The following is a 27,090-nucleotide window of genomic DNA, read 5'->3' as shown; positions in this document are numbered from 1 at the left end:
ACTGTCAGAGGATTTGTTTCGTGATAAATGGCTTGCTGCTTTGGTTCCCTGGATGATATGTTTCTGAGCTTTGAAACTCTCTGGGGACAGAATACCTCTGTGCCTTGCCACACTGAAAACAAAAATCAAAAGCTGGAGGCAAAAGCTGTCCGTATGTTTTACAAGAGGGGCAGGTGATGAACACGCTCCTGACTTCTGGATGTAACAGACTGGCTTCTAGATGTTATCAGGTCCTCAGTACTAACCTGCTCCCCGTTATCCTCTGCTGCCCACAAGCATCGAAACTGAAGTTATGACTTCTGCCTTCCTGGAGGAGAAGCAAGGAAAGAAATAATCCATTTCTCAATGAAATACATGAAGAGGCTAATTTATTTTCTTGAGAACAGCTGAAGGTGGTTTGATGAAACTTTAATCTGGGCATTTCATTCTCTCTGTAAACTCACCCTGAAGTCAGAATAGCAGAAAGGGAGACAGAGAAAACCTTACTCTAGCAATTATTTCCCTTATCCTGCAAATATCAGTACAGTAAAATAATTTCCTTTGCTTCCAGAAAATCGGTCATATCACATATGAATGAATCCAACAATGAAGATTAAAAAGTGTCAGTCAGCTATTAAGCCCATGCCCTAGACAAGTTTTTCTTCTTTGCTCTTCTACGTATACCCGAGTTGATAAGATGATGTGCAGGTTCCGTTGATCCATTCCCATTGTGGATTAATTTCAATGATCAAAACATTAGTGATGCTGGTATTCACCGATAATACGTATTTTATTTATTATGGATCTAAGATGGTAAATTCAGTTTTATAGCCCAGTGGAGTTTGAGAAGTGTGGCGTTATTCAGTATTGTTCTTGAACTCTGTGATGGCCCATCTCTGTAAATAATCTCATCAACCTCTTATGTGAGCCCATCCTTGAAGAGTTCCTCATATGGATGCTTAATGAAAAAATATACTATGCTTTTGTCCTTGTCAGTGGCGTCAGAACATATGAGATGTTCGGCACAACCGCTAAATAAAGCTTCTGCTGTAAGAGGAGGCCCGGTAACATTTTATCTGGATGAGTAAGCAGCTAGTGCATCCTGGGTTTCACAGAAAAAAGACAATTCTGAGCCCACATGAAGGACACAGTTATTTATGGTCATGTCTAGTGAATTTTGTTCATGTGGAAAGTATGCCTCAACGTCCAGAGAACTGACCTCCAACTCTAAAGTCCTCTTGCCTTGAATTTCCTTAATTTTCCATGGAGGCTTCTTTTAATACCTGTCTTCAGAGATACATTTATACCATCCAAGATAAATTCGAATCTAGAGTTTCCAAATTAGAACAACAAACTATGGATGTTTACATAAAACACCCGATGAATACAGTTTACATGAAATACTGTGAATATAGTTTCACCACACTTTACTTCATTTTAAAATTGTTTCAAAAAAGGTCACTTGAGGGGCGCCTGGGTGGCACAGCGGTTAAGTGTCTGCCTTCGGCTCAGGGCGTGATCCCGGAGTTCCGGGATCGAGCCCCGCATCAGGCTCTTCTGCTATGAGCCTGCTTCTTCCTCTCCCACTCCCCCTGCTTATGTTCCCTCTCTCGCTGGCTGTCTCTCTCTCTGTCGAATAAATAAATAAAATCTTAAAAAAAAAAAAGGTCACTTAACAGTATACGTAGTTTAAAAAAAAGTTTTGAAAATCTGGACTCTCCTTTTAAAATAAAAATAAAATAATTTTACCTTTTAGACATTTATTTATTTATTTTTATTTATCTACTTATTTATTTATTTTTGTTTATAAGCCATGGAATTTATTTTTTGAAGTTTTAATTTAAATTCCAGTTGCTTAACTTACTAAGCTAACTAATGTTAGTTTCAGGTGCACAATGTAATGATTCAATACTTCCATACAACACCCTGTGCTCATCATAACACGTGCACTATTTAATCCCCATCACCTATTTAACCCATCCCACCACTCACCTCCCCTCTGGTAACCATCAGTTTGTTCTCTATAGTTAGGAGCCTGTTTCTTGGTTAGCCTCCCTCTCTCCTTTCCCCATTTTGCTCATTTGTTTGCTTCTTAAGTTCTACATGTGAGTGAGGTTATATGGTATTTGTCTTTCTCTGACTATCTTATTTTGCTTAGCATTATACTCTCTAGCTCCATTCATGTTGTTGCAAATGGCAAGATTTTATTCTTTTTCTTATGGCTGAATAGCATTCCATTGTATACATATACCTCATCTTCTTTATCCATTCATTAGTCAATGGACATTTAGGCTATTTCCATAATTTGGCTATTATAGGTAATGCTGCTACAAGCATTGGGGTACATATATTTCTTCAAATTAGTATTTTTGTATTCTTTGGGTAAATACCTACCTAGTAGTACAATTGCTGGATTGCAGGGTAGGTTTATTTTAAAACTCCATAGTGTTTTCCAGAGTGGCTGTACCAGTTTGCATTCCCACCAACAGTGTAAGAGGGTTACCCTTTCTCCACATCCTTGCCGCACCTGTTGTTTTTTTGTGTTGTCGATTTTAGCCATTCTGTCAAGTGTGAGATGATATTTCATTGAGGTTTTGCTTTGTATTTCCCTGATGATGAGTGATATTGGGCATCTTTTCATATGTCTGTTGGCCATTTGTATTTCTTCTTTGGAAAAATGCCTGTATGTCTTCTGCCGATTTTTTAATTGGATTATTCATTTTTTGGGTGTTGAGTTTTATAAATTCTTTATATATTTTGGATACTTGCCCTTTATCAGATTTGTCATTTCCAAATATATTCTCCCATTCCATAGGTTGTCTTATCGTTTTGTTGATTGTTTCCTTCACTGTGTAGAAGCTTTTTATTTTGATGAAGTCCCAGTAGTTTATTTTTGCTTTTGTTAGCCTTGCCTCAGGAGACATATCTAGAAGGAAGTTTCTATGGCCAATGTCAAAGAAGTTACTGCCTGTTGTCTCCTCTAGGATTTTTATGGTTTCAGATCTCACAGTGAGAACTTTAATCCTTTTTGAATGTATTTTTGTATATGGTATAAGAAAGTGGTCCAGTTTCATTCTTTCACATGTTGCTGTCCAATTTTCCCAACACCATTTGTTGAAGAGACTGTCTTTTTCCCATCTGATATTCTCTCCTACCTGGTTGAAGATTAATTGACCACATAGTTGTAGGTTCATTTTTGGATTTCCTATTCTGTTCTGTTGATCTTTGTGTCTACTTTTGTACTGGTACATACTGTTTTGATCACTACAGCTTTGTAATATAACTTGAAGTTCAGAATTGTGATGCCTCTAGCTTTGCTTTTGTGTTTCAAGTTTGCTTGGGCTATTTGGAGTCTTTTGTGGTTCTATACAAATTTTAGGTTTGTTTATTGTAGCTCTGTGGAAAACGCTGTTGGTGTTTTGATAGGAATTGCATTAAGTGTGTAGATTGCGTTGGGTAGTATAGACATTTTAACAATATTTATTCTTCCAATCCATGAACATGGAATGTTTTTCCATTTCTTTATGTCATCTTTGGTTTGTTCCATCAGTGCTTTATAGTTTTCAGAGTACAAGTCTTTTACCTCTTTGGTTAGGTTTATTCCCAGGTATCTTATTGTTTTGGGTGCAATTGTAAATGGCATTGATTCCTTAATTTTTTGTACTGCTGTTTCATTATTGGTGTGTAGAAATGCAACAGATTTCTGTATGTTGATTTTGTATCCTGCAGCTTTACTGAATTCGTGTATTAGTTCTAGCAGTTTTTTGGCATAGTTCTTCGGGTTTTCTATATAGAGTATCATGCCATCTGCAAAGAGTAAAATTTTTACTTCTTCCTTGCTAATTTGGATGCCTGTTATTTCTGTTTGTTGTCTGATTGCTGTGGCTAGGACTTCCAGTATTATATTGAATATAAGTGGTGAGGCTGGACATTCATGTCTTGCCCCTGACTGTAGAGGAAAAGCTCTTAGTTTTCCCCATTGAAGATGATATTAGCTGTGGGTTTTTCATTTATGTCCTTTATTATGATGAGGTGTGTTCCCTCTAAACCTATTTTGTTGAGGGCTTTTATCATGAACGGATGTTGTACTTTGTCAAATGCTTTTTCAGCATCTATTGAAATGATCATATGGTTCAAGTGGGATTTATTCCTGGGTTGCAAGGGTGGTTTGATATTCTAAAATCAATTGATGTGATATGCCACATTAATAAAGGAAAGGATAAGACCCATACGATCATTTCAATAGACATGTGTATTATTTTTAAGTTGAAAAGTAGTCTATTCATAGGTCTTTTATTATTTCCTAAGGTTACGCATTTCTAAAAATATCAACTCTTTTAAATTTAAACAATAGCATAGTATAATAAAATATTTAAATATTAACTAGCCTGATGAATTACAAAATAAAAAATAAAAAGGTTCTGTCCAGTATATTTTGGGACTATATCATTGAAAGAGATTTCTTGGTATATACTATATATACAACCATATAAAACTATAAGATACTATACCAGGCTTCTTCTGTTACTTGTTAGTGTGTGTGTGTGTATGGGTAGTTGGTAATTTTTAGGCCATTGTCTTTTTCCTAAAAGGAATACTAGTGAGCTATGCAGCAATTTTATTAGTAGGTAGCTGGGTTGTCAGATGGATGAATAAATGTGCCAGTTTGGAGATGGGCTAAACAGGAGTCCATACACAGCTGTTTCATTGTGGTAGGTCTTACTAAAGAATATTCTACTTTCTGGCAGCTTAATACTTACACTCTTAACACAAAATATATATATTTTATTGAAATTACACTTTAAAGGGCAATCTACATGTTCCATTGGTGATTAATACCAAATATTAAGTCTTTCATGGTTAAGAAATACTTTCCTTCCTTCGAATATCTTTCTTAGTCTTTTTTTTCCCTGTATGGTTGTTCTTTAATTCCCAGTGGAGTTGAAAATCAACTGACCGTATCTACTTTATATGAAACTTTCCTACATTTGAAAATTATTATTAAGCGTTTGGAGGGCCTTCTTTTTCTCAGGAAAAAAAAATCTTTATATCTAGTTTTAAAACTTTTTATTCTATCTCTGGATTTTCTCTGATATCCCTCTGACATTTTTACCTATAACTTTTTTTTTGCAGCACATGGTTATTTCAAATCATGTTCAATATAAAGTTTTTTTTCTCCTGCATTATATTTTACATCCCAATATTGTGCTCATTCTGAATAGCACTTCCGGGTATTCGCTATACTCATGAGCAAAGGGTCATTCATTCTATTATTGTGCTTTCACTGAACTGATTTCTGTATACTTTTTTCAGATAACTTATTGCTAAAATCCTCTTTTTTTTTTTTTAGCAACTCTAGACAATTGCTTACTTTTTATCAGCCATTGGTAGACGATTTAGAAATAGTACCTGAAGATTACAGCTTCTTTTGATTTGATTATTAAGCTCACAATTGATATTTCATGTTTGTAGAATATCTACTTTATAAATGTTCTGTTGATGATATGTAAGAGTTCAAAATTATTCTTTTTTGGGGGGAAGGGGTTGAGGGGGAGAGAGAGAGAATCCCAAGCAGACTATGTGCTGAGTGTAGAGCCCGACACAGGGTTCCCACTCACGACCCTGAGATCATGACCTGACCCAAAACCTAGAGTCATCTGCTTAACCAACTTAGCCACCCAGCCGCCCCCAAAATTATTCTTTAAAAGTAAGTATGTGGAGACATTTTCCCATTACTATTAAAATCAATTCCTATAACCTACAAACAGGTTTTCTTTGGTGACATGAGGATTTCACAGAGGTGCCTGGACTCTCTGAAGTTCACCCTTCTCCACGTATCACCTTCAATACGGCTTCACTTGACATAGAGTCGGTGAGGTATCTGCACATGGATAGCGAAGCTATAGAGGAACGTCTCTTAATAACTTTAACATAAATGCCAAAAGCACCTTTTATAACTAAAGGTTATAATTTAATGGTTGAATGGATGAAATTATTTAAGAAAAAATATTAAGAAATATTGAAAATATTAGGGCAAATCTATAAAAGGGAATCATGAATTTGGGAATCCCTAAAGAGAAGAGTCATTGTAGATGAATAATAAAATCTGTATATAGTTTCATACAATCATTTTCTTCCTGACATCCCCACCTGGATTGATCTCTAGAAAACAGGAGAAATACTTTGTCTCAAATAATGCTGCAACCATGCTTTTTACTGCTTTCTTTTCTTCTGTCATTTTCTGTTAACATTACACAGTGAGTACATTTACTTAGGTATCTCGTTTAAAAGACATGCACTGAATGTCTAGTCATGCAGCAAAGTGTTGGGTTTTGTAGAACAGGGCCCCTCCCCTCCTGAGTACTAGGCTGGCAAACATTTGTTATATATGAGTTCTCAAAATAAGACAGACTGTACTCCATGTCAAAATAAATACAGAAATAGATATTAAAAACAAGGACTGTAGGAGAATTATGAGAACAATTTTAATTCTTTTGAATTAGGAAAGATTTCTTAGGAAAAAAGGTGATATTAAAGACTTAATCATGTTAGAATTAAGACCTGATTTGGGGCAATTGGGGCATTTCCGCCATGAAGAAGTCATTCAAAGTCAAGGATAACAGAAATTGCAGGGAGACCAGATAAACAGCTCTTTACTTCGCTTCTCAAAATACAATGCAATCCAGAATCTGGAAGAGGGATTATAAAAGAAAGACATATTTAAGAAAATACTATTCCCTAAAAGTCACATGCCCATTCATTTTCTTTTATCTTTCAATAAGTCAAATAAAAAATATGAAGGAACTGATGCATGCTCTATATATTTTATACACCGCAACATTACATATATCAATATACATAATAAAAATAAAATTTAGGAGGGGAGCCTGGGTGGCTCAGTTGGTTAAGCGTCTGCCTTCAGCTCTGGTCATGATCTCAGAGTCCTGGGAAGAGCCCCGCGCACCAGGAGGGAGCCTGCTTCTCCCTCGTCCTCTGCTCTTCCCCCTCCTGCTTGTGCGCTCACACTCTCACACCCTCTCTCTCTCTCAAATTAATAAATAAAATCTATGCAATACATCTATTCAACTTAATGTATCAGAGGTTAGCGCTGCACTCTGATTTTCAGACAAAATATCCTACTGACACTAAAATTTCATTACACCAAAGTATGTTGTTTGCATAATAAACCATATTTACTCAAGTTATTAGCATTCAACTTAATCCAGCAATGCCTCTTTAAGAAGTACCATGTCCTTTTTATTATATTAGACAGAAATTGGGGAAGTGTTTTGTATTCAAAGCATATCTAAAACCTAATTCATAATGATTCTGTTTAGTATTTAATTTGTGACATTTGGCAACACAGTATTATGCAAGTGTCTTTAAAAGTCTTATTTATGTAGCATGTTTGATATGCCTTGTTCACTAACATTAATTTATGTTGTATTTTTCTTAATAAGCTAAATTTCATATGGGTTTCCAGCTGTGATAGTTTAACTCCAACAAGGAACAATTGTTCTATAATAAGTGACAAGGATACCATTTGTTGGCTGATATTCAAAAAACACAAATGATATTGACATCTTTGTGCAATTACTTTACAGCCTGTTGTTTTCAAGATCTCAAATAAATTTGAGGTTAAAGAATATTTAGAGTTTTACAAACAAATGGTGTTTCTTATAATTCTTTAAATTATTTTACTCATTCAACAGTATTATTGGTTTGGGACATTTCAGCTTTCCATTTGCTCCAGAAATAGAAAATGGTAATATTTTTACCCTGTATTTTTAAACCTTTGCACTGTATTGGGAATTACAATATGTTCATTAATAATTTTATTTTTAAAAGAAAATGATTACTCATAAGATCTGAATTGTATAAAGAGTTACTGCAAATGCCTGGCTAATTCAATTCAATTTATTTCATTTTCCTCTGTCAGATAAGTTCATTTTATATAAATAAATAAATAAATAAATAAATAAATAAATAAATAAATAATAGCACCAAAATATTCCTAGAAGGATCCACAGATAAGTCATGGAATAGAGGGTTCTCTACCACTAAGATCAAGATAAGAGGAACTCAAGATTTATATAAAACAGGAAGGTTGAACTAAATGGAGATTAATTATAAGGTGTTTCAGGTTAGCAATTTTCCCAGAGACCTCTATATTTAAGCAAAATCTCAATTTTTTCAGAGAATAATATATGCATGTACTCAAGACCCAAATTTAACACATATCATCATTTCATTATTATCTTTACCATGTCCCTTCCTCTCTTCCCAGAGATATCCATTAGATAGATATAACTATCTCATTTATATTTTTATGCCCAGGTATCTATGCCATTTATCTTCAGGTATCTGTGCACAGGTATCTATGCAATATGATTAAAGCACAAGTTATAAGTCTATCCCCCATCCGTCAGTGGACACTTGGGCTCTTTCCATAGTTTGGCTATTGTTGATAATGCTGCTATAAACATCGGAGTGCATGTGTCCCTTTGAATCAGTATTTTTTATCTTTTGGGTAAATACTTACTAGTGCAATTGCTGGAACATAGGGTAGTGCTATTTTTTAAAAGATTTATTTATTTTAGAGAGAGAGAGAGAGAGCAAGTAGTGGCGAAGGGCAAAGAGAGAGGGAGAGAGAGTCTTAAGCATACTCCACGCTGAGCCTGGAGCCCCACACAGGGCTAGATCCCAGGACCCTGAGATCATGGCCTGCACTGAAACCAAGAGTCAGTTGCATAACTGCTACCCAGGTGCCCCCTGTTTTTAACTTTTTGACTGATGAATGGATAAAGAAGATGTGATACACAGACACACAGACACAGACACAGACACACACACACACACACACACACACACACACACACACACACAGTAGACTATTAGCCATAAAAAATAATGAAATCTTGCCGTTTGTAATGATGTGGATGGAGCTACAGTGTATTATGCTAAGTGAAATAAGTCTGTAAGAGAAAAACAAATACCGTATGATTTCACTCATATGTGGAATTTAAAAAATGAAACAGATGAACTTAGTGGGAAAAAAGAGGCAGGCCATGCAACAGACTCTTAACTAGAGAGAACAAACTGAGGTTTGTTGGGGGGGGGGCGAGTGGGAATATGGGTTAAATGGGTGATGGGTATTAAGGAGGGCACTTGTGATGAGCACTGGGTGTTGTATGTAGGTGATGAATCATCAGATTCTACTCCTGAAACTAATATTGCGCTGTCATGTTAACTAATTGGTATTTAAATAAAAACTTGAAACAAAAATAAATCTATCTAGCCCCCCATTCATGCACCCAAGTTTTTTTGCAGTTTTTGTTCATTACAAGCTATTGAAATTTGAATTGGAAATGAAAAATAGGGACGCCTGGGTGGTTCAGTCGGTTAAGTGTCTGCCTTCGGCTAAGGTCGTGATCCTGGGGTCCTGGGATCGAGTTCCGCATTGGCTCGTTGCTCAGCAGGGAGCCTGCTTCCCTTCTCCCTCTGCCTGCCGCTCCCCCTGCTGTGCTCTCTCTCTCCAACAAATAAAAATCTTTTAAAAAGAAGAAATGAAAAATAATGTTGCAGATGACATCTTTCTGCATGTGTCTGGGTGCATCCTGTGCAAGTGTTTCGCACTGTGTATCTACCTGCTAGAGAAATTACTGGGTAATTGCTGGGTGTGTGCGTTTATGTTTCTCCAATTTACCCTACTTACAGACAGCTAGGACTTTCTTCTTTTTTCTCAGTGTTCACATTCTATTATTCCTCTTCACTCTTACCTGATGACTGCATTTATTTCACCGAGATATTAGGAAAAAAACATATCAATGTTGTCCCACCTCCAAAATTAGACATCTCATCTGTCGACCCCTAAATACTCCCCTTCCCTTGCTCTTGGGGCAGTGGATGGTCGTGTGAGCTGGGTCTTATCCTCTCTCGCCTACTTGAGATTACTCACGCAGAGCTGTCCCCTCTCCTGACACTTTAAAGTTCCCTTCTCTACTCCATTAGTCTTAGCTGCATAAAATGTTATATTTTATTCTTAATAAAAATTCCTTGACTTACACCCCCCCATGCTATTTCCTTATGTCTTGCAGTCTTTTAATGCAAAATCTCAATTCCTATTCCTCCTTCTCTTTTAAAACTACTCTAATTATACTTTCATTTTTACTCCTTGACCGAATTTTTCTTGTCAGTTCAAAAATTAACGCCACATTGTTTTCTTGTCAGTTCAAAAATTAACGCCACATTGAAAAATCCAATTAGTCTTCAACTTAGTTGACTTGCTTTCTCAAGCGCATTTTAGAGTGATTATCATTCTCCCCTTGAAACACTTCTTCATTTTGTTTTCTAGATGCCATGTTCTTTTAAAAATTTTTTTTCTTTTTGGTTTGTTACTAACTCACTGGCCATTCCTCCCTCAACTTTTTGATGAACTCATTTACTTTTCTCGGACTCTAAATGTGGAAATACCCCAGGAACTATTCTTCAGAATATATATATATATATATATATATATATATATATATATATATATATATATAAAATTTAATATATGTAGTTATATATTTATAATATATATTCCTGGTAATTTTATTTTATATTTTATAATATAAAATGTAAAAATAATTATTATAAATATTACTAATATATAATAAATATATGAATAACATAAACATATACTATGAAATGTATAATATAAAACAACATGTATATATATAATATAAAAATAGATCTTTTTAATCTATACTTGCTTCTTGTGGGAGTCTGGGACTTCTAGATTTCTAGCCCCAATCTCTCTTCTGAATTTTAGATTTCAGAAGTCAACTCTGTTTTCTCTGCCTGGGATGCTCTTTCCCAATTATCAACATGACTTCTCCATTTGACTCATGCCTCTGCTCAAATATCAATTTATTAAAGGAATTCTTACAAAAAATTTGAGAGAGCATCTCTTCTAGCACTCTCCAGCACCCTTGTCCAGCTTTATTTTTCTTCATAGCAATAATTGTTTCTTGGCATGATTACATTAAGCTGTTTATTAACTGTCTCTTCTCCCTAGAATGTAAATTCCATGAAAGTTATATTTGGTTTGTTCTCTGCATTATCTTCAGTCCTTATAGCGGTGCCTGGCACAGCAAGTACTCAATAATCATGTGTTAGTTTCCAAATAAACGAATCTTTAAATTTGCCAGAGTGTGCCATTTTCTCCACCAGTGTGTTTATATACATACTCCCACTAGAATGTTTGAGAGATCCCTTTGCCTCAGGTCCTTATCTATACTTGATATTACTAAACTCCCCAATTTTTTGTCTGGTTTGTTAAGGCTATGAAATGCTATCTTACTTTTTAAATTTGCATTTCTTTATTTATTAATGAGATTAAATCTCTTTTGTGTATTTACTGCGCTTTGGATCTTATATTTTGAATTTTCTGTGTATATCCTTTGCTCATTTCCTTCCTTCCTTCCCTCCCTCCTTCCTCCTTCCCTCCTTCCTTCCTTCCTTCCTTCCTTCCTTCCTTCCTTCCTTCCTTCCTTCCTTCCTTCCTTCCTTCCTGTTTTTATTTAAATTCCAGTTACTTAACATACAGTGTAATATTGGTTTCAGGTATAAAATATAGTTACTTACCACTTACATACAACACCCAGTGCTCATCACAAGTGCCCTCTTTAATCGCCATCAACTATTTCACCCACCTCCCTCCTGGTAAATATCAGTTTGTTCCCTATAGTTAAGAGTCTGTTTCTTGGTTTCTCTCTCTTTCTTTCCTTTGCTCATTTGTTTTATTTCTTAAATTCCACATGTGAGTGAAACCATATGGTATTTCTTTCTCTGACTTATTTCGCTTAGTGTAATACTCTCTAGCTCCATCCATGTCATTGCAAACGGTTAGATTTCATTATTTTTTATAGCTGAGTAATATTTCATTATAGCTATATAATATCTATCTATGTATATAGCTCACATGTTCTTTATCTGTTCATTTGTTGATGGACATTTGGACTGTTTCCATAATTTGGCTATTATAGGTAAGGCAACTATAACCACCAGGTCGTGTGTATCATTTTGATGAATTAGTGTTTTTGTATCCTTTCGGTAAGTAACTAGTAGTGCAATTGCTGGATCATAGCAAATGTGTTGGGATAATTGGACAGTGACATGCAAAAGAATGAAACTGGACCACTTTCTTACACCATACACAAAAATATATTCAAAATAGATGAAAGACTTAAATATGAGACCTGAAACCATAAAAATCCTGGAGGAGAACACAGGCAGTAACCTCTTTGACATCAGCCGTAGCAACTTCCTTCTAAATATGTCTCTTGAGGTAAGGGAAACAAAAGGAAAAATAAACTATTGGTACTTCATCCTTTTCCCATTTTCCAATGGGGTCTTTGTTTTTAAATTTGTTTGCTTATTTATTTAATCATTGATTAATGAGAGTCCTTTTTATATTCTGAATACTAATTTTTTTGTTGCCAGTAAGACTGTAATTTATCTTTTAATTTATGATGTCTTTTATCATACAGATGTTGTTAGCTCTGTTTTAGTCTGTCCATTTTCTCTTTTATGATTCATGCTTTTTGTTTTACTTCAGTATCCTTCTCTAATGCAAATGCTCAAAGACATGCTTTGATTTTTTTTCCTAACATTTAAAAAATTTTGCATTTTATAGTAAGTTCTTTAATTGACATGGATATTTTCAGTTTTCCTTTTGTGTGTCATGATGTAAATGTAATTTCATTTTTGTTTAGATAGTCAATCTTCTCGTTGCTATTTATGAATTCCCTGTGCTAGTCCCACTTCTCTGTAATACCAGCTCTGTCAGCTATCACCAGTATCAGCACTGGTGGACCTGCAGTCTTTTATTCTGGTCCCTGATGTCTGTGTCTTGCCGTTTCAACATTTCTGCCTTTGGTCTAACTATTATAGCCTTTTAGGTTTGATAACGGGTATGATGATTCTCCCTGTCTTGTTCTCTTTTAAAATTGCTACTGTTAACTATGCCAATCCATATGAATTTTCAGATGAAGACAGTTTCTAGGAAAAGTCTTTTGAAGTTTTTATAGATTAATTTTGACATTTTTATAATAACAGCTCTTTCTAGCTTAATAAGAACTATAGTTCTTCATTGTTAGGTCCTTGTGTCAGCTATGTGATTTTTTTTCCATGAAAGTGCTGAGTAATTTTTAACTTCTCCATATGATACTTGGTTTTGTTATATTTGTGTATTTTGTTTTTGAGAATAGGACTCTTTGTAAATTACGTATGTAAATTAGTTTTTACTAATATACATCAATTCTTGATTTTTATGTACTGATCTGTGTCAGGCAACCCTGTTGCACTCTCTTATTGATTTTATACAATAATTCTATGCATTTGTTTGGATTTCTATGGGGATTTTTACGTCATCTTTGAATAATACTAATTTGTTGCTTTATTGCTATCTTTTGCTTCATATTTCTGTTGTTTGTTTACTCATTCTATTGTACTATTGAATGTAAGTATTAATAGAGGCCATTTTTGTCTCTGCCATTTTAAGGAGAATGCATACAATGTTTCACTATTCAGTGCATTTTTTGAAGATGCTCTTTAACATGTTAGTGAATTCCCTTTTCTTGCTACTTTACTAAGGTGTATTATTTTGAACGATTCTAAGTCATAGCAAGTGTTTTTCTCACATACATTGAGATCTTCATACAGTTTATCTCTTTTAGTCCATTAATGGGATGAATTGCATCCATAGAATTTTTGTTATTAAACCATTATTGAATTTCTGGGATAAACTCTACTTTTATTTAAGCTCTGCTTTTAAAGTCTCTCTTTTCCTCTATATAATATGCATTATGTGTACATATATTATTTGTTGTATTATAGAATACATATATATAACCAAGTTGCATTTATATATTAGTATATATAGTGTGTAAGTGGGACTTTTCCCAGAACTTTTATATCTATATATCTATACATGATCAAAAATGAGATTAGACTGTCATTTACTGTGTCCAGTTTGCCTATCAGTTACACAAGCATCATAAAAAATGCTAAGGTTTTGTTTGCTCTTTTTTATTTTCTTATAGTAATTGTTTAAGACAAGGGTAACATGTTACAGAATTTCCTTTAAAGTTGAGTTGCCTGTAAAACTGGCATGATTTGTGTGTGTGTGTGTGTGTGTGGTTTTTTATTTTTATTGTTCACCAATGATTAGTATTTTTACTTCTTGGGTCATTTTTAATAACTTTGTAGCTTTATAGAAAATTCTTTTAAGTTTTCACATTTATTAGCATGTTGTTAGAGTATTCTCTTACTATTTTTCATTTTTTTCAGTAGTTATGTGCCCATTTTTATTCCTAATATCGTTCATTTGATGTATTTTTTATTTTTTTCTCCCTTGATCAATTTTTTCCCCAGAACTTTCCTATTAGTCTTTGTATAGATCTGGTTATTTTATTTTTCATCTTCTCAACCATTTCTTTATTTTCTATTCTGTTAATTTCTGCTCTAATGTTGTGTCCGTCCATGAGCATTCATTTGAATTTACAGTGTTGTTATTTTTAAAATTTCTTTAATTGAACACTTTCATGTAATTGCTGTTTCAGACACTGTTGAAAGCTCCCTGTTTTCTTTGTCTCTGGATCTGTGGTCCTCATTTTTGATTTCCTACTGACTTAAATATAGATTGCACTGTTTGAATATCATTGCCTGAGAATAGTGAAAATTTAAAGTTCCCAGTATAGGGGAGATGCTGAATTTTATAACAGGGAAGACTGAGACCAATGTTTTGGCTCCAAGCTCATGGTTTGGATTGCTGATTTAAAAACAGCAAGTAGTTGTTGAATACTTCTCTTAGCTGGGAACATCTTTCACTGGCAGTGGAAAAGTTACAGCATTGACAGCTAACAGGTGTGCCAATAATAAGTCTAAATGACATGACCTGCATCCAGTTGTGGAAAGAAGAACAGTCATATTGAAACAATTAGTGAGTGATGTAAAATAATTTGATAAATTGTGTAGTCAGGCTTAAAGGATTTATGACTGCAGCAGAGAGAAAAGCATTGAGGGCTAACATTTTGGAATGTATTCTATGACAGTATGGACTTTCCCTGTGCTTGTGAATAATGTATAGGACTTAGAATGTAAGATCGAAAAGGAATATTATTGCTATTGGAGTAAATAGTATGATTAAAACATGAAGGTATAAGATTGGCTCATGGGATCATGAAAAAATCAGCTTAACTAGAGTAGAAGCTGGTTATTTGGTCATATGGGGAAAATGTGTTGGTAGGCAATGGTGAGTTTCATTGTGTATGGGCTTGATTGGCTACTGTAAGAAATGTGTTAAAAAGCAGAGTTTGGGGATAGGGAGGTAACATAAAAATGACGGTAAGGATGAAGACAATGATAATAACTACATACTTTTGTTGAAGCATATTATATACTAAGCACTGTTTCAAGTGCTTCCTATAAATGACTTAAATGAATACTTAGAAAAATCTTGAGGTAGCTATCATCTTCACCGGCAGCATCCCCACAGCATCGCACTCATCAGTAGCGGTAGTGAGTGTTGTGATATGTTAATGCAGGTACTGAGGAGCTCATCTAACTTGCCTAAGTTTTCCATCTAGTCTAGTAGATGACAGAGCTAGGACTTTTAGCAAACATGCTTCTTCAGAAGTAATTGTTAAAATTAGTCCATAGGATGGAGCTGAGAAAAAGAGTGCATCTAGAGTTGTTGCTGGGAGGCTGTCGAATAATTCTGCCATGTGGTGATAGAGGCTTGGCCTTAGGAAGTAATAAATCAAAGAGGACTTCAGACTTCCAAGCATGGGTGACTGTGTAAATGGAACATTAAGTTTGCTTTCCTATGTTAAGTTTCTTTACCTTTTTTGTCCCCTTTTTCTCTTCTTCTGCTCTCTTGCCCCATCAGCCTTTCTTTTTGGTAGTCAATTGAAGAGTGAACGATATATGGGATTAGATATTTATTTTTTTTCTTCCTCAGGTCCTAAATATAGCTACCATACTGTTGGAAAAACAAGGAAAAAATCATGTTTTTGAAAAATCATGGAGGATTTAAGATATGCTTTTATTCCAGACCATAAGCCACTCTTCAATACCAAATGATGTGAGAACACCGTGTTATCTCCACATATGTCCAGGTTTCATGCACGGACATCATTTAGAAATTTACATTTTAGGGGTGTCTGGGTGGCTCAGATGGTTAAGGGTCTGCCTTCAGTTCAGGTCATGACCTCAGGGCCCTGGGATCAAGTCCCATGTTGAGCTCCATGTGGAGCTTTCTGCTCAGTGGGGAGTCTGCTTCTTATCTCCCTCTGGCTCTATCCACCCCCTACTCCACTCATGTGCTTGCTCTCTTTCTCTCTTAAATGAATAAATAAAATCTTTTTTTAAAAAGTAATTTATACTTTAAAAATACTTTGATTTAGAATCAATGGACTAATCCTTCCAGTAACTTAGATAGTAACAAGAAAGTCTTACCTTCTAGGTTTCTGTGCTAATCCAAGAACTCAACAACTGAATAGATGAAACCAAGTCTGGAGGCAAGTTCTAGTAACTACTATCCCTGTGTAACTTGGATAAATTACTTTATCCTTTAGACTCAGTCACTCCCATATGTAAGCTGAATATAATGATTCCTTACCTGCTGAAGAAGGAAAAACACATCTGTTATGTGAAATGTAGGAATAGACCCACTAAAGGGCTTCCTGAGAGGAGTAAGAAGGGGGACGATCTGGTTTTGGTGTGTGTGCTAGTTATTATTAGAGTATACTCATTGCCAACTTATTCCAGTGACCTGTCCTCCCAACAAGTTATACTTTTTTGGACCTCAGTGTTTAAAGTTGTCCTACTGGGTCAGATTTCTAAGAAGAAGACAATGTAGTGTGTGAGATATTTATTTTGGATGGGAGCCCAAGAAGGTAGGGAGAGCCTCCATAAGACTACACTGCAGTCCACAGTCCACAGCCTGTGGAAGGAGACAGGGAAGGAAGAAGCACTGGTTGTTTCAGACCACAGCCCAATTGCAAGAAACATTCATCCAGGCCAATGGAGACTCCTCGAGGCAGAATTTCCTGTTAGAGGAGTCCCTGTCTCAATGGAATGGGCCCACCTTAATGCCACTGTTGTGCTTAGTCATTGGCTGGGAGTACACTGAGGAGAGCACTGCTTTTGCCGTGACAAATGCTGAGGGCCAACAGTAGAAATTGTGAATGGCGCATTTTCACAGCTGCCACATCTGCATGTAGCATCTGATAAAAAAAAATCACTATTTTTAACCTTGCTAGTGTTTTGTTCTTACTCAACCTGTCCTAAGCTAGCTTCGTGACTCCTAGTCTATCCATATGTTCTATTATGCTAGCCAATTTATGTCTTCTAATTCATTCCCAATCCTGGGCATATAGGTCAGCTATTCCAACTATGTCTCATTGAATTAGATTTCCATTCATCCTCTTTTGGGAACATCTACTGATTCTAAGAAATGAGTAACTCTAAGAATTTCCTTTCTTTTTCTAAGTTCTTGATGTATCCAGTGTTTCTGAAGAGTATCGTGTAACTATTTTGATTTAGGACAAGATAATGTAAATCAAATTGGTTAAGAGTACTGATTTTGGAGTTGAATATAAATTGATTTCTAATCCTGGCTCCATAACTTACTACCTACGTTAATTTGGGCAAGTTACACAACCTTTCAGGCCTCAATTTTCTGATCTGACAAATAAGATAGTGATATTTTCCTTATGGTATTGTAAATATGGCACGTAGAAGGTGCTTAATGAATGAAAGGTACATTAATAATCATTTCAACTAGGACTTATGAGTTTTCTGTACATTTCCACGTTCTTGATTCCCTATTACCTTTTTACTAGAGTTACTTCAAACGTAGTTCCACTCTTTCTACTTCACATAATCTTAGGACCACATCCCCTACATTACTGAGAAGTGGCAGGCCATCAATTATTCAGTATTTATTGAGAACCTACTATGTGCCAGGAACTAGTTTTTGCAATTAGTCTACAGCAGTGAGTCAGACAAACCAAGCGTTCGAACAAAGCGTTCAACCAAGGGAAGCTTACAATCCATTTCCTCAACTTCTGTGTTGTATACTTCAAAATGTCTTATTTATCTTTACTTCCCTTTTCTGCTGTAGTTCTGTCTCACAGGAAGATTGTCCTTATTGTTTTCCAATACTCTCCGTAGTTCTTTTCTTACCCAGCTGTCCTAGAATCTTGGTTCAAAAACTGTTTCTTGATCTACTGTGTGTCTACTCTCTGTCTCCCCTAGATCATCTTTTTCTTTGCATACAATTTTCTCCCATAATCTTACAAAGAAAAACACGAACAAACCTCATGTAGACATGCTTATTGCTTTTTCTTTCTTCCTTCTGTTTCCATTGTTTTTCAATCTGGCTTTCACACCAAGTCTACTTAAATAGCTCTCTCTTAAACGTGACCTACTGTGGACTTCTCAGCTATTTTTTCCCTTGAAATCTGAAGCACTTGTTCTTAAAACATGTCTTAAAACATGACACTACTTAAACTCAGTGCTACTTCTGTGTGTGTTTTTTTTTTTATCACAACGTGTCATCCTTTGCTCATAATTCCATTTCTTCAGTGATTTTCTCAGCAGTTATTTATTGGCTACCTATTATGGGCACTCAAGTGCAGATCACACAGACTCTGGAGAGAGAGTCTAAGATTCTGTTTTCTCTCTCCTTCACTAAAACCTCAGTGCTTTTCTCTCAGCGATCTCACCCACTACAACTGCTAATTTAGGTCTTCAATCATAACCTGCCACTGAATTTCATTCCCGTGGTCATGTATGCCTTCTATTCTTCTGGTTTCCTGCCTGTTCCTCAAACTCTACATGTTTTAAATGGATGTTACCATATTCACCTAACTCTTTCTTTTAAATTGCACCTATCTGCTAATATCATCTTCCAGTCACTGAGGCTTTAAGGTTTAAAGTGATCTTTGTTCTATTCCTTAAACCTATCTCTGGTTTATCCTCATTGTTACCATTATTTGCTTCTGCTTCTAGTTCTTTTACTTCCTTCTTGGAGGATCACAGATAACTCACTTGCCCTTGAGCAATGCAGGGATTAGGGGCACTGACACCCCATGCAAAAATCCATGTATAACTTTGACTTCCCCAAAACCTAACTATTAACAGCCTACTGTTGACTGGAAATCTTGCCCATAACATAGTCAATTAGCACATATTTTATATGCTATATGTAGTACATTCTATTTTCTTACAGTAATGTAAGAGAATACTGTTATTAAAATCATAAGAGAAAACACATTTATCATACTGTACTTATTGAAAAAAATCTGCATGTAAGTGGACCTGTGCTGTTCAAATCTGTATTGTTCAAGGGTCCACTGTATTTTTAAAACCACCTTTCCAAAATCCTTGCTCATCTTCTAAACAAGATCTGATTCCCAGCCTTCGTATTCTCTCTTCTCTAATGACTGCTTAAATCTTATATTCCATCCAAACTTCTGTTGCCTGGGTTTATACCCTCTGTCCCTCAGCATCACCTTCCCTACTTGTGCTTCTCACTTTCACACCTGCATGACCATACAAAGGCCACTGTTGCCATACCATAATCTCTGTTTAACTTTGCTCCTAGCATCCCGTCCTTCCTTCAAGGTCCAACTCCAGCATCGCTTTTTTAGATGCCCTTTATCCTTCGTCCCTCCAGACAGAAGGACTTTTCCCGCCTTCTGAAACAGAATAGAACATTTTATTTCTTTGTCATTCATTATATTGTATCTTCTCATTTCACTTAGGAGGCTTTGAGGTCCTTGAGGCCAGAGACTTAGGGCATTCCTGTTTGTATTCTACGGGATACTGAGTCCGCTGCCTTACTCGATAAGCATATGTTAAAGGAATAAATGAGTTGAGAAAATCTTCCTCTCTTCCAAAGTAGTTACTTGCCACTAAAGTACACTGATGAAGTAATAAACTGTGTATCCCGGCTGAGTGGTCTTCAAGAATACAAAGTAATCAGTGTGCTTTTACTAATTTCTCCCTCTCTCATCCAGTTACAATGTTAAGAGAACACCTTTCTGAGCCAGGCACAGGGAGCAGGGGTACCAAATCATGGGGACACAGTCATCTCTCTGGAGATGTTTACTCTCTTTAAGACTGGCGTGCATACAGATGACTACAATGTAAAATGAAATAAATTTTAGCTGAGAACTTATATGAAAAAAGTAATCCATTTAGAAGAGTTACTACATGAGGAATGGGTTTATAAGCATACTTTTTTGGAATATTCTTTATGAAACCTCAAAAGAAATCAGTAGCTTCCATCCTTATATCTCTCTGAACCTTCCTATGGCAAATACAGTGATGGTTTTTCTTGAGCAAGTCTTAAAATTATAAAAATCTTGCAGAAATAGTGTATTTATTTCCCATAAAGCTACTTAGGTTGTCTAAGATCCATTTTGTTTGAATGGGTCTGGAATTTTGAATCACAGGTGAATATAAGTTACAATATTTTAAACGGTATTTTCTTGGTGAAAATAATGTTTTAAAGACATGCTGAAAGGGGATTTGGTGTTTTCTTTTCTTTCTTTCTTTTTTTTTTTTTTTAAAGGTTTGTGGTGAGTTTGCCTGCATGAAGAGGTGTGATCTTTGTTATAATCCATACCTAGTAGGTGCTCAGTATATGTTGTCTGAATGATAACAGTTGGAGAGCCCATCTGTCTACGCAGTTCTATGATATAGGGATTTTCAAAATTTAGCTTTGGAAAGAAAAGGCTAGTTAAATATAGAAGAGTGCATGCTACTCTGGAGAATTTTAAATGTTCAAGTGGGCAACACAGACATATTTTCTAAAAGTTAACTAAATTACACAGTGTAATAATAAAAAGTCCAGTGGCATTATATAACTTTTAAATATTGATTTTATTTCTAGGTTTTATCTCCTGTTAGCACTCAACCCAGACAGGAAAACGGGTACATTCTTTATGATTAGAAAGGACTCTTTTGCCATTAGATCATGCTAAATTGATAGTTTTTATAGCCTGACAAGAGACCAAGTCATCATTACCTAGAGGGAAACACTTAAATCATGTGAAGACGGCTATTCTGTTCGGAAGGAAAGTTTGAGTTGACTGCTTGAGATTCTAAGTTTCACTTCCCAAGTGGCAAGGGTTAGTTTTGCTGCAGAACTGACAGTTTCTACCCTCTGGATGGGTAGATTAGACTGGGAAATGTATAGGAGGAGAGCTTGTCAAGGAAATTCAAGGAGCAGAGCTGATAAGTTCTAGAGGGAATTCTAACCCGGTCCTCTGATTGAATCATAAATGCTTATATTTTATGGACTTATACAAGTGTGCAGAAGATAAAGAGGAAGAAGCAAAAGAAAGAGCAAAGAGTAGAAGGTGTGGGAGGAAAATATATTAGAAGAGGCATAAAACTCTGTGACTTGTCCAGCTTATCGTTTCTTGAGCTGTGAATAAAATACCAATTTTGGGAGCATTTTTGGTGATGATTGAAAATTTTTGAGACATTTCTTTAACGGCAATTCATGGAGCCTGATTACTGGATTGCATTAAAATTCCAGAGTTCTAGGAAACAATTCTTAACAAACAATAGAAATGCATTTTTATGTCTCTGGACGGGCTGCCACAGTTCAGTTCCCAGCAGGATGAATCCACGTGTGGCTCTTATGATTCTTTTATAAAAAACAAATGATGAGTAAGAAATGAGTTGTTGGAGGGTGTGAATTTGTGATGAGTATGAAGTGGGGTATGTAGTCGTCAAGGGATTTTTTCCCCCCTAAAACCAGGCTATCATTTATATTTATACTTCTGCCGCTTATAACCCATTGCTTCATACTTAAAACAACCGAGTGCAGGCTGAAGCATCTTCTTGAAGTCTTACTTATATTTCACATACAAATTTGTGATTATCCAGGCTTAATCACCATTTGGAATGTTTCATATTGATTACATGTCTATCCTTTCTCACTGATACTGTTCCACAGTATTATGATAATTGTTATAGTTGAGGTAAACTCTTAAACGAGGATTTTCTTCTATGATTCTAAATATTTATATCGATCATATGTTTTTCTTGGACATACGGCTACCTCCAGCCTCTAAACAAAGTAGACAGGAAATAACAACAATTAGCCTCATATAGTACTGATAGCTAACACTCCTCTCACGGTTACTGTTTCTCAGACCCAGTTTGCCTTACATATAGTCATTCATGTAAGCTTCAGGACAATTACATTAACTAAAGCCTAGTATTGCCTACACTTCACAAGGTGAGAAAAGTGAGGAGCAGAGAGGTTAAATAATTTTCCTGTGGATATATGAGAAGATAAGGGTCAGAGCCAGGATTTGAACCCCCCAAGCAGTCCGAATACTTGGTATTCCCTCCTCTCCACTTTTATAGCCCAACTTTTAGTTGAGCCAGGGGTTGAGTAAGTAGCTATGTTACTCCAAAGCTCTATTTTAATATGATTATTTATTAACATGGGTATCCCTCCCTTACTAGATTATGAGCTTGTAAGAACAAGAACCATGTTTTATTAACTCTGTCATATATGGTGTTCAATAAAAATTTTATTACTCCTGAATTATAGCTTATTATTGCCTTGAGATACTCACTCTGTCCAGGAGACTGTCCAGAAGTCACTGGTTTTATGTCCACAGAACTTTTAGATCTACAAAACAAAAAATTCAATTGTTCTCTGTAAGGTGGGATATTGTATTCATGATTCTCTTGTTTCTTTTCTATTTCTAAGAATACAACAGCATGAATGAAGCAGACTTTTTAATGGATATAGGATAATTGTAGAATCATGTTACTTGATTGAATTTTTTTTTTTCTTTTTCTTTTTTTTTAATACTCTTTCCTACAGGGTGCTGCTCTAATTAGAATGCTGGCTAATTTTATGGGCCATTCAGTATTTCAAAGGGGTTTGCAAGTGAGTAAAATGCTTTCTATTTTTTCTTACATTTTCCTTGTCAATATATTTATTTTAAAGATATTTCACAGCTTGAGAAATTGCCGATATGAAATTGCTGCATTTGATGGAAAACTTTAAGATGAATAAGGTAAGTGGTGGCTTTCCATATGACAAATGAAAGTGGTAGATGGGATTCTCACTGTATCAACTGGTAAAACTTGAACTATTATGCAATTTAGAGCTGTTAAATATGCATTTTTAAATTGAAGTATTTTTCAAATATGTGAGATTCTAAATAATTGGTATAAGATTTTCTAAAAGCCTACTTCTCTTTCCTTTGGTATAAAAGTTAATATAAAGTGAAAATAAATTATGTTAGGCTCAAAATCTTAATGCAATTTTTCAGAATGTGTCTTTTATGTTGTTATTGTTTTACTGTTGATATGCTTAAATTGTTATTTGTTCCAAAGATATTTTAAATGTTTTTAAAATTGGAAATGCAGTGTTTTAAATAAAAGGGAAAAAAAAGAGGCAGTGTTATCATATTGCATTTAAAGTATGAAGTATGGAATCTAAGAGTGATTCTTAAAAAAGGAGGATTCTTAAACACTTTAAAGCAAACACAAATATAGAAAAATAGAACTTTTATTCCATTGAACCTGTTGAAGTAAATCATGTTTCCAGCAGCTGTGATTGATGAATTATTTATGATGCATTCTGCTACTTAGAAGTGTCCTTTAAAGTAAATTGATGTTCACCTGAAATACAATTATGCTAAGACAGAGAGAGCAATCAATCTTATCTGTTCTTAGTAAGCTTTTCATTTTGAAATTTTAATAAACTACATGTGGGGTTAGGTCAAATTTTAGTAGTGTAATTCTATCTTTACCCAGAATAAACTAAAAGATAAAATACAAAGCAAGAGTTAACTATGTTACGACAAAGTTACATATACTTAACACGACAAAGAAAAATATATATAAATTTGTTGAAGAATAACTTCCCTTAGAAAATATTCTTACAGATTTGTTCCAGCAGGGGTTGAAATTTACTTTAATCAGCTCTTTCTGTTCGGGACATCTTCAGAACGGCTGAATTCTATTGAACCTATTTGCCGGGTGCTGAAGTCTGTATTCTGATCACATAGTTGGGAAAATCTTTTTTCTCAGGGAGTGCCCTCCATGAATATCAACTGTCTGGAGGAATGTCCTTCCTATCCCCAGTCCTTTGTTTTTCCCCCTTGAAGTTGTAGTGTGACAGTTCCAGAAAATATCTAAGCTTTCATAAGGGCAACACAAATTGAATTTGATTTCCTGGTAGCAAGTTGATGTGAAATCACTTTCTGTATAAAATTTTTATTGTTTTTCCTCATCTGTGTGTATGGATTTGCTCAGCAGATTGAATAACTCTAGTTATATTATTTGGAAAGGATTATTGTTTTGCAAAGTTTTTCTTTATCCTGTTGCTTTTTTGGTGGTATGCAAAAACACATCAATTTTTAATACACCCTTTACTACTGGTCCAGTCTCTTCAGTTTTATCTGAAAAAGAATATAGCCTCGGACTCCTATGATATTAAACTTTTATTCGAAGCTTGTGTTAATGTGCGCCTTTATGCTCTGACACATGATTTGGTTAATTTCAACCGAGGGGACTCTATGTTTGTCAACATTGCGTTTCATTTGCCTTGTGACATCTCATTGATCAGATAGATCTCTATCCTTCAGTACTTCGCTTGCAGCTTTACGTATACTCATCACTCAAACTGATTTAGTGTATCATCAGCAGTTTGGATTAGTTTACAGTAGATCCCTATGTCTAGGTGATAAATTATCATCTCTTGTGCATGAAGATGTATGGGATACATTTTGGAAATGACCTCCTGAACAGATAGTTCGTGTCCTGGTGCTGAGTGGTCACCGAGTTGATATTAATATATTTCCCATCCACAAGGCTCTGGGGAGTCTTGGTTTACACGTTGTTGCAGGAGCTAATCTGGCTGTCAGTGCTTACCTCTGCTGGAAAACCTATTAACTGTTTTTACATTAACCATGGCTGTTTCTGTGTTGGCAAATAGAAATTTATGTTGAAGACAGACCCAGAGTTAGGTTCGTAGTCAATCCCAGATTACAAATAGTATGTTTTTCATATACATTTTTCTTCCTCCTTTCTTTTCTTCCTTCTTCCCTCTTTTTCTTGCCTTTCCTTTCCTCCTTTTTGTTCTTCAGTTTATTACTTGGACCTTTCATGTTCCGCACAGGAACAATCTTATAATGGAGGTTTCTTCTAAAATTTGTGTTCTACAATTTTTGTATCCTTAAACCATTAAGGATGGTTTTGTATCCTTAAACCATTTAAGACCCATCTTAAACCCTTTTGGGAACAAGTCAACTATTTTTTACAAATACAACCACAAATATATAAAATATATACAGTTAACCCTTGAACAATGCAGAGGTTAGGGGTGCTGACCCCCTTCTCCCCCCACACACACAGCCAAAAATCTGCATATAACTTTTGGTGCTCAAAGACTTAACTACTAGTAGCTTACTGTTGACTGGAAGACTTACTAATAACATAAACAGTCAATTGATACATTTTTGTATGTTATATGCATTTTATACTGTATTCTTACAATAAAGTATGCTAGAGAAAATTTGTTATTAAATATTAAGGACAATTCTTTACAATACTGTACAGTAAAAAATCCACATATAAGTAGACCTGTGTAGTTCAAACCCATGTTATTCAATGGTCAGCTGTATATATTGTATAATGTACACAATATAAAATTTAAAATCAGATATAAATGTATACTAATATATAAGAAATATTAATAGTATAAAATAGTTTATATAATATTTATATATTAAATATAATAAAAGTAATATAGAAAGGTGGTAGGTTTCTGGAACATTTCTGGATCAGTTCAAATGTTCGTATTTAACTTACAAAGTATCTGAGTATCAGTTCAACTATATTCATTTACCTTTTGTATTGTATTGTATTGTATTGGAAAATACATTTTCAGTTTCACTTACCCATATATTCCTCAGTAGGAAGTGACTCTAGAGACTTTTTGAGAAAAGTTTTGTTCCTAATAACCATGCAATTCATTTGATAAGCTATTAGAAAGTCTAATAAATAGTTTCATACCGAATAATCACAACTTTCCTTGGTCTGGTCTTCTTGATTTTTTTTTTATCTAATTCCCTTATTTCTTGAATTTCATTTGATGCTTAAATGGTTCAGTGTAGCATAGTTTTAAAATATATTGCCTCCCATCCAAGTACTAACCAGGCCCAACCCTGCTTAGCTTCTGAGATCAGACAAGATCAGGTGTGTTCAGGGTGTTTACCCCAAAGATACAAATGTAGTGATCCGAAGGGGCACCTGCACCCTGATGTTTATAGCAGCAATGTCCACATAGCCAAACTGTGGAAAGAGCCCAGATGTCCATCAACAGAAGAATGGATAAAGAGGATGTGGTGTATATATTTGATGGAATATTACACAGCCATCAAAAATGAAATCTTGCCATTTGCAATGACGTGGATGTAACTAGAGGGTATTATGCTAAGCTAAATAAGTAAATCGTATTATCATATGATCTCACTAAATTTAAGAAACAAGGCAGAGGATCATAAGGGAAGAGAGGAAAAATGAAACAAAACGAAACCAGAGGGAGACAAACCATAAGAGACTCTTAATCTCAGGAAACAAACTGAGGGTTGCTGGAGAGGAAGGGGGTGGGGGGAATGGGGTGGCTGGGTGGTGGACATTGGGGAGGGTATGTGTTGTGGTGAGCACAGTGTGTTGTGTAAGACTGATGAATCACTGAACTCTACCTCTGAAACAAATAATACATTATATGTTAATAATAAAAATAAAATAAAATAAATTGCCCCAAAACTTCTTTTTGTAAATAGACAGTATATATAGTTATAAAAAATTCATCCTGGCTACCATTAACAAGTCAGCTTCGGTTTTGATGTTTAAATTGAAAGTGAAATGTAGAGGAAACCAAATGTGAACCCTTGTTGGATTATGTATGCCCTCATAAGTAATATATTTTTAAAACATAGAAATGTTTGTAGTTTTGCAAACTTCTACGTATCTACTGTTTTACATAATCCATTTCCCAAAATAATAGCT

The 27,090-nt window shown here is 35.1% G+C and overlaps 1 protein-coding gene across 1 annotated transcript in view; it reads left to right on the top strand.

Moving 5' to 3' along the window:
- TRHDE (thyrotropin releasing hormone degrading enzyme) overlaps positions 1-27,090 on the top strand; it is a 365,955-nt gene that overhangs the window by 236,330 nt on the left and 102,535 nt on the right. Inside the window, exon 7 of the mRNA XM_087868922.1 lies at positions 22,889-22,954. Within this exon, the coding sequence (XP_087725048.1) occupies positions 22,889-22,954 (66 nt within the window). The remainder of the gene's footprint in view (positions 1-22,888; positions 22,955-27,090) is intronic.

Source organism: Ursus americanus, chromosome 17, assembly GCF_024610735.1.
Source record: "Ursus americanus isolate L20-20 chromosome 17, mUrsAme1.1.p, whole genome shotgun sequence".
Taxonomy (NCBI): domain Eukaryota; kingdom Metazoa; phylum Chordata; class Mammalia; order Carnivora; family Ursidae; genus Ursus; species Ursus americanus.
This window is presented reverse-complemented; position numbering and strand designations above follow the sequence as displayed.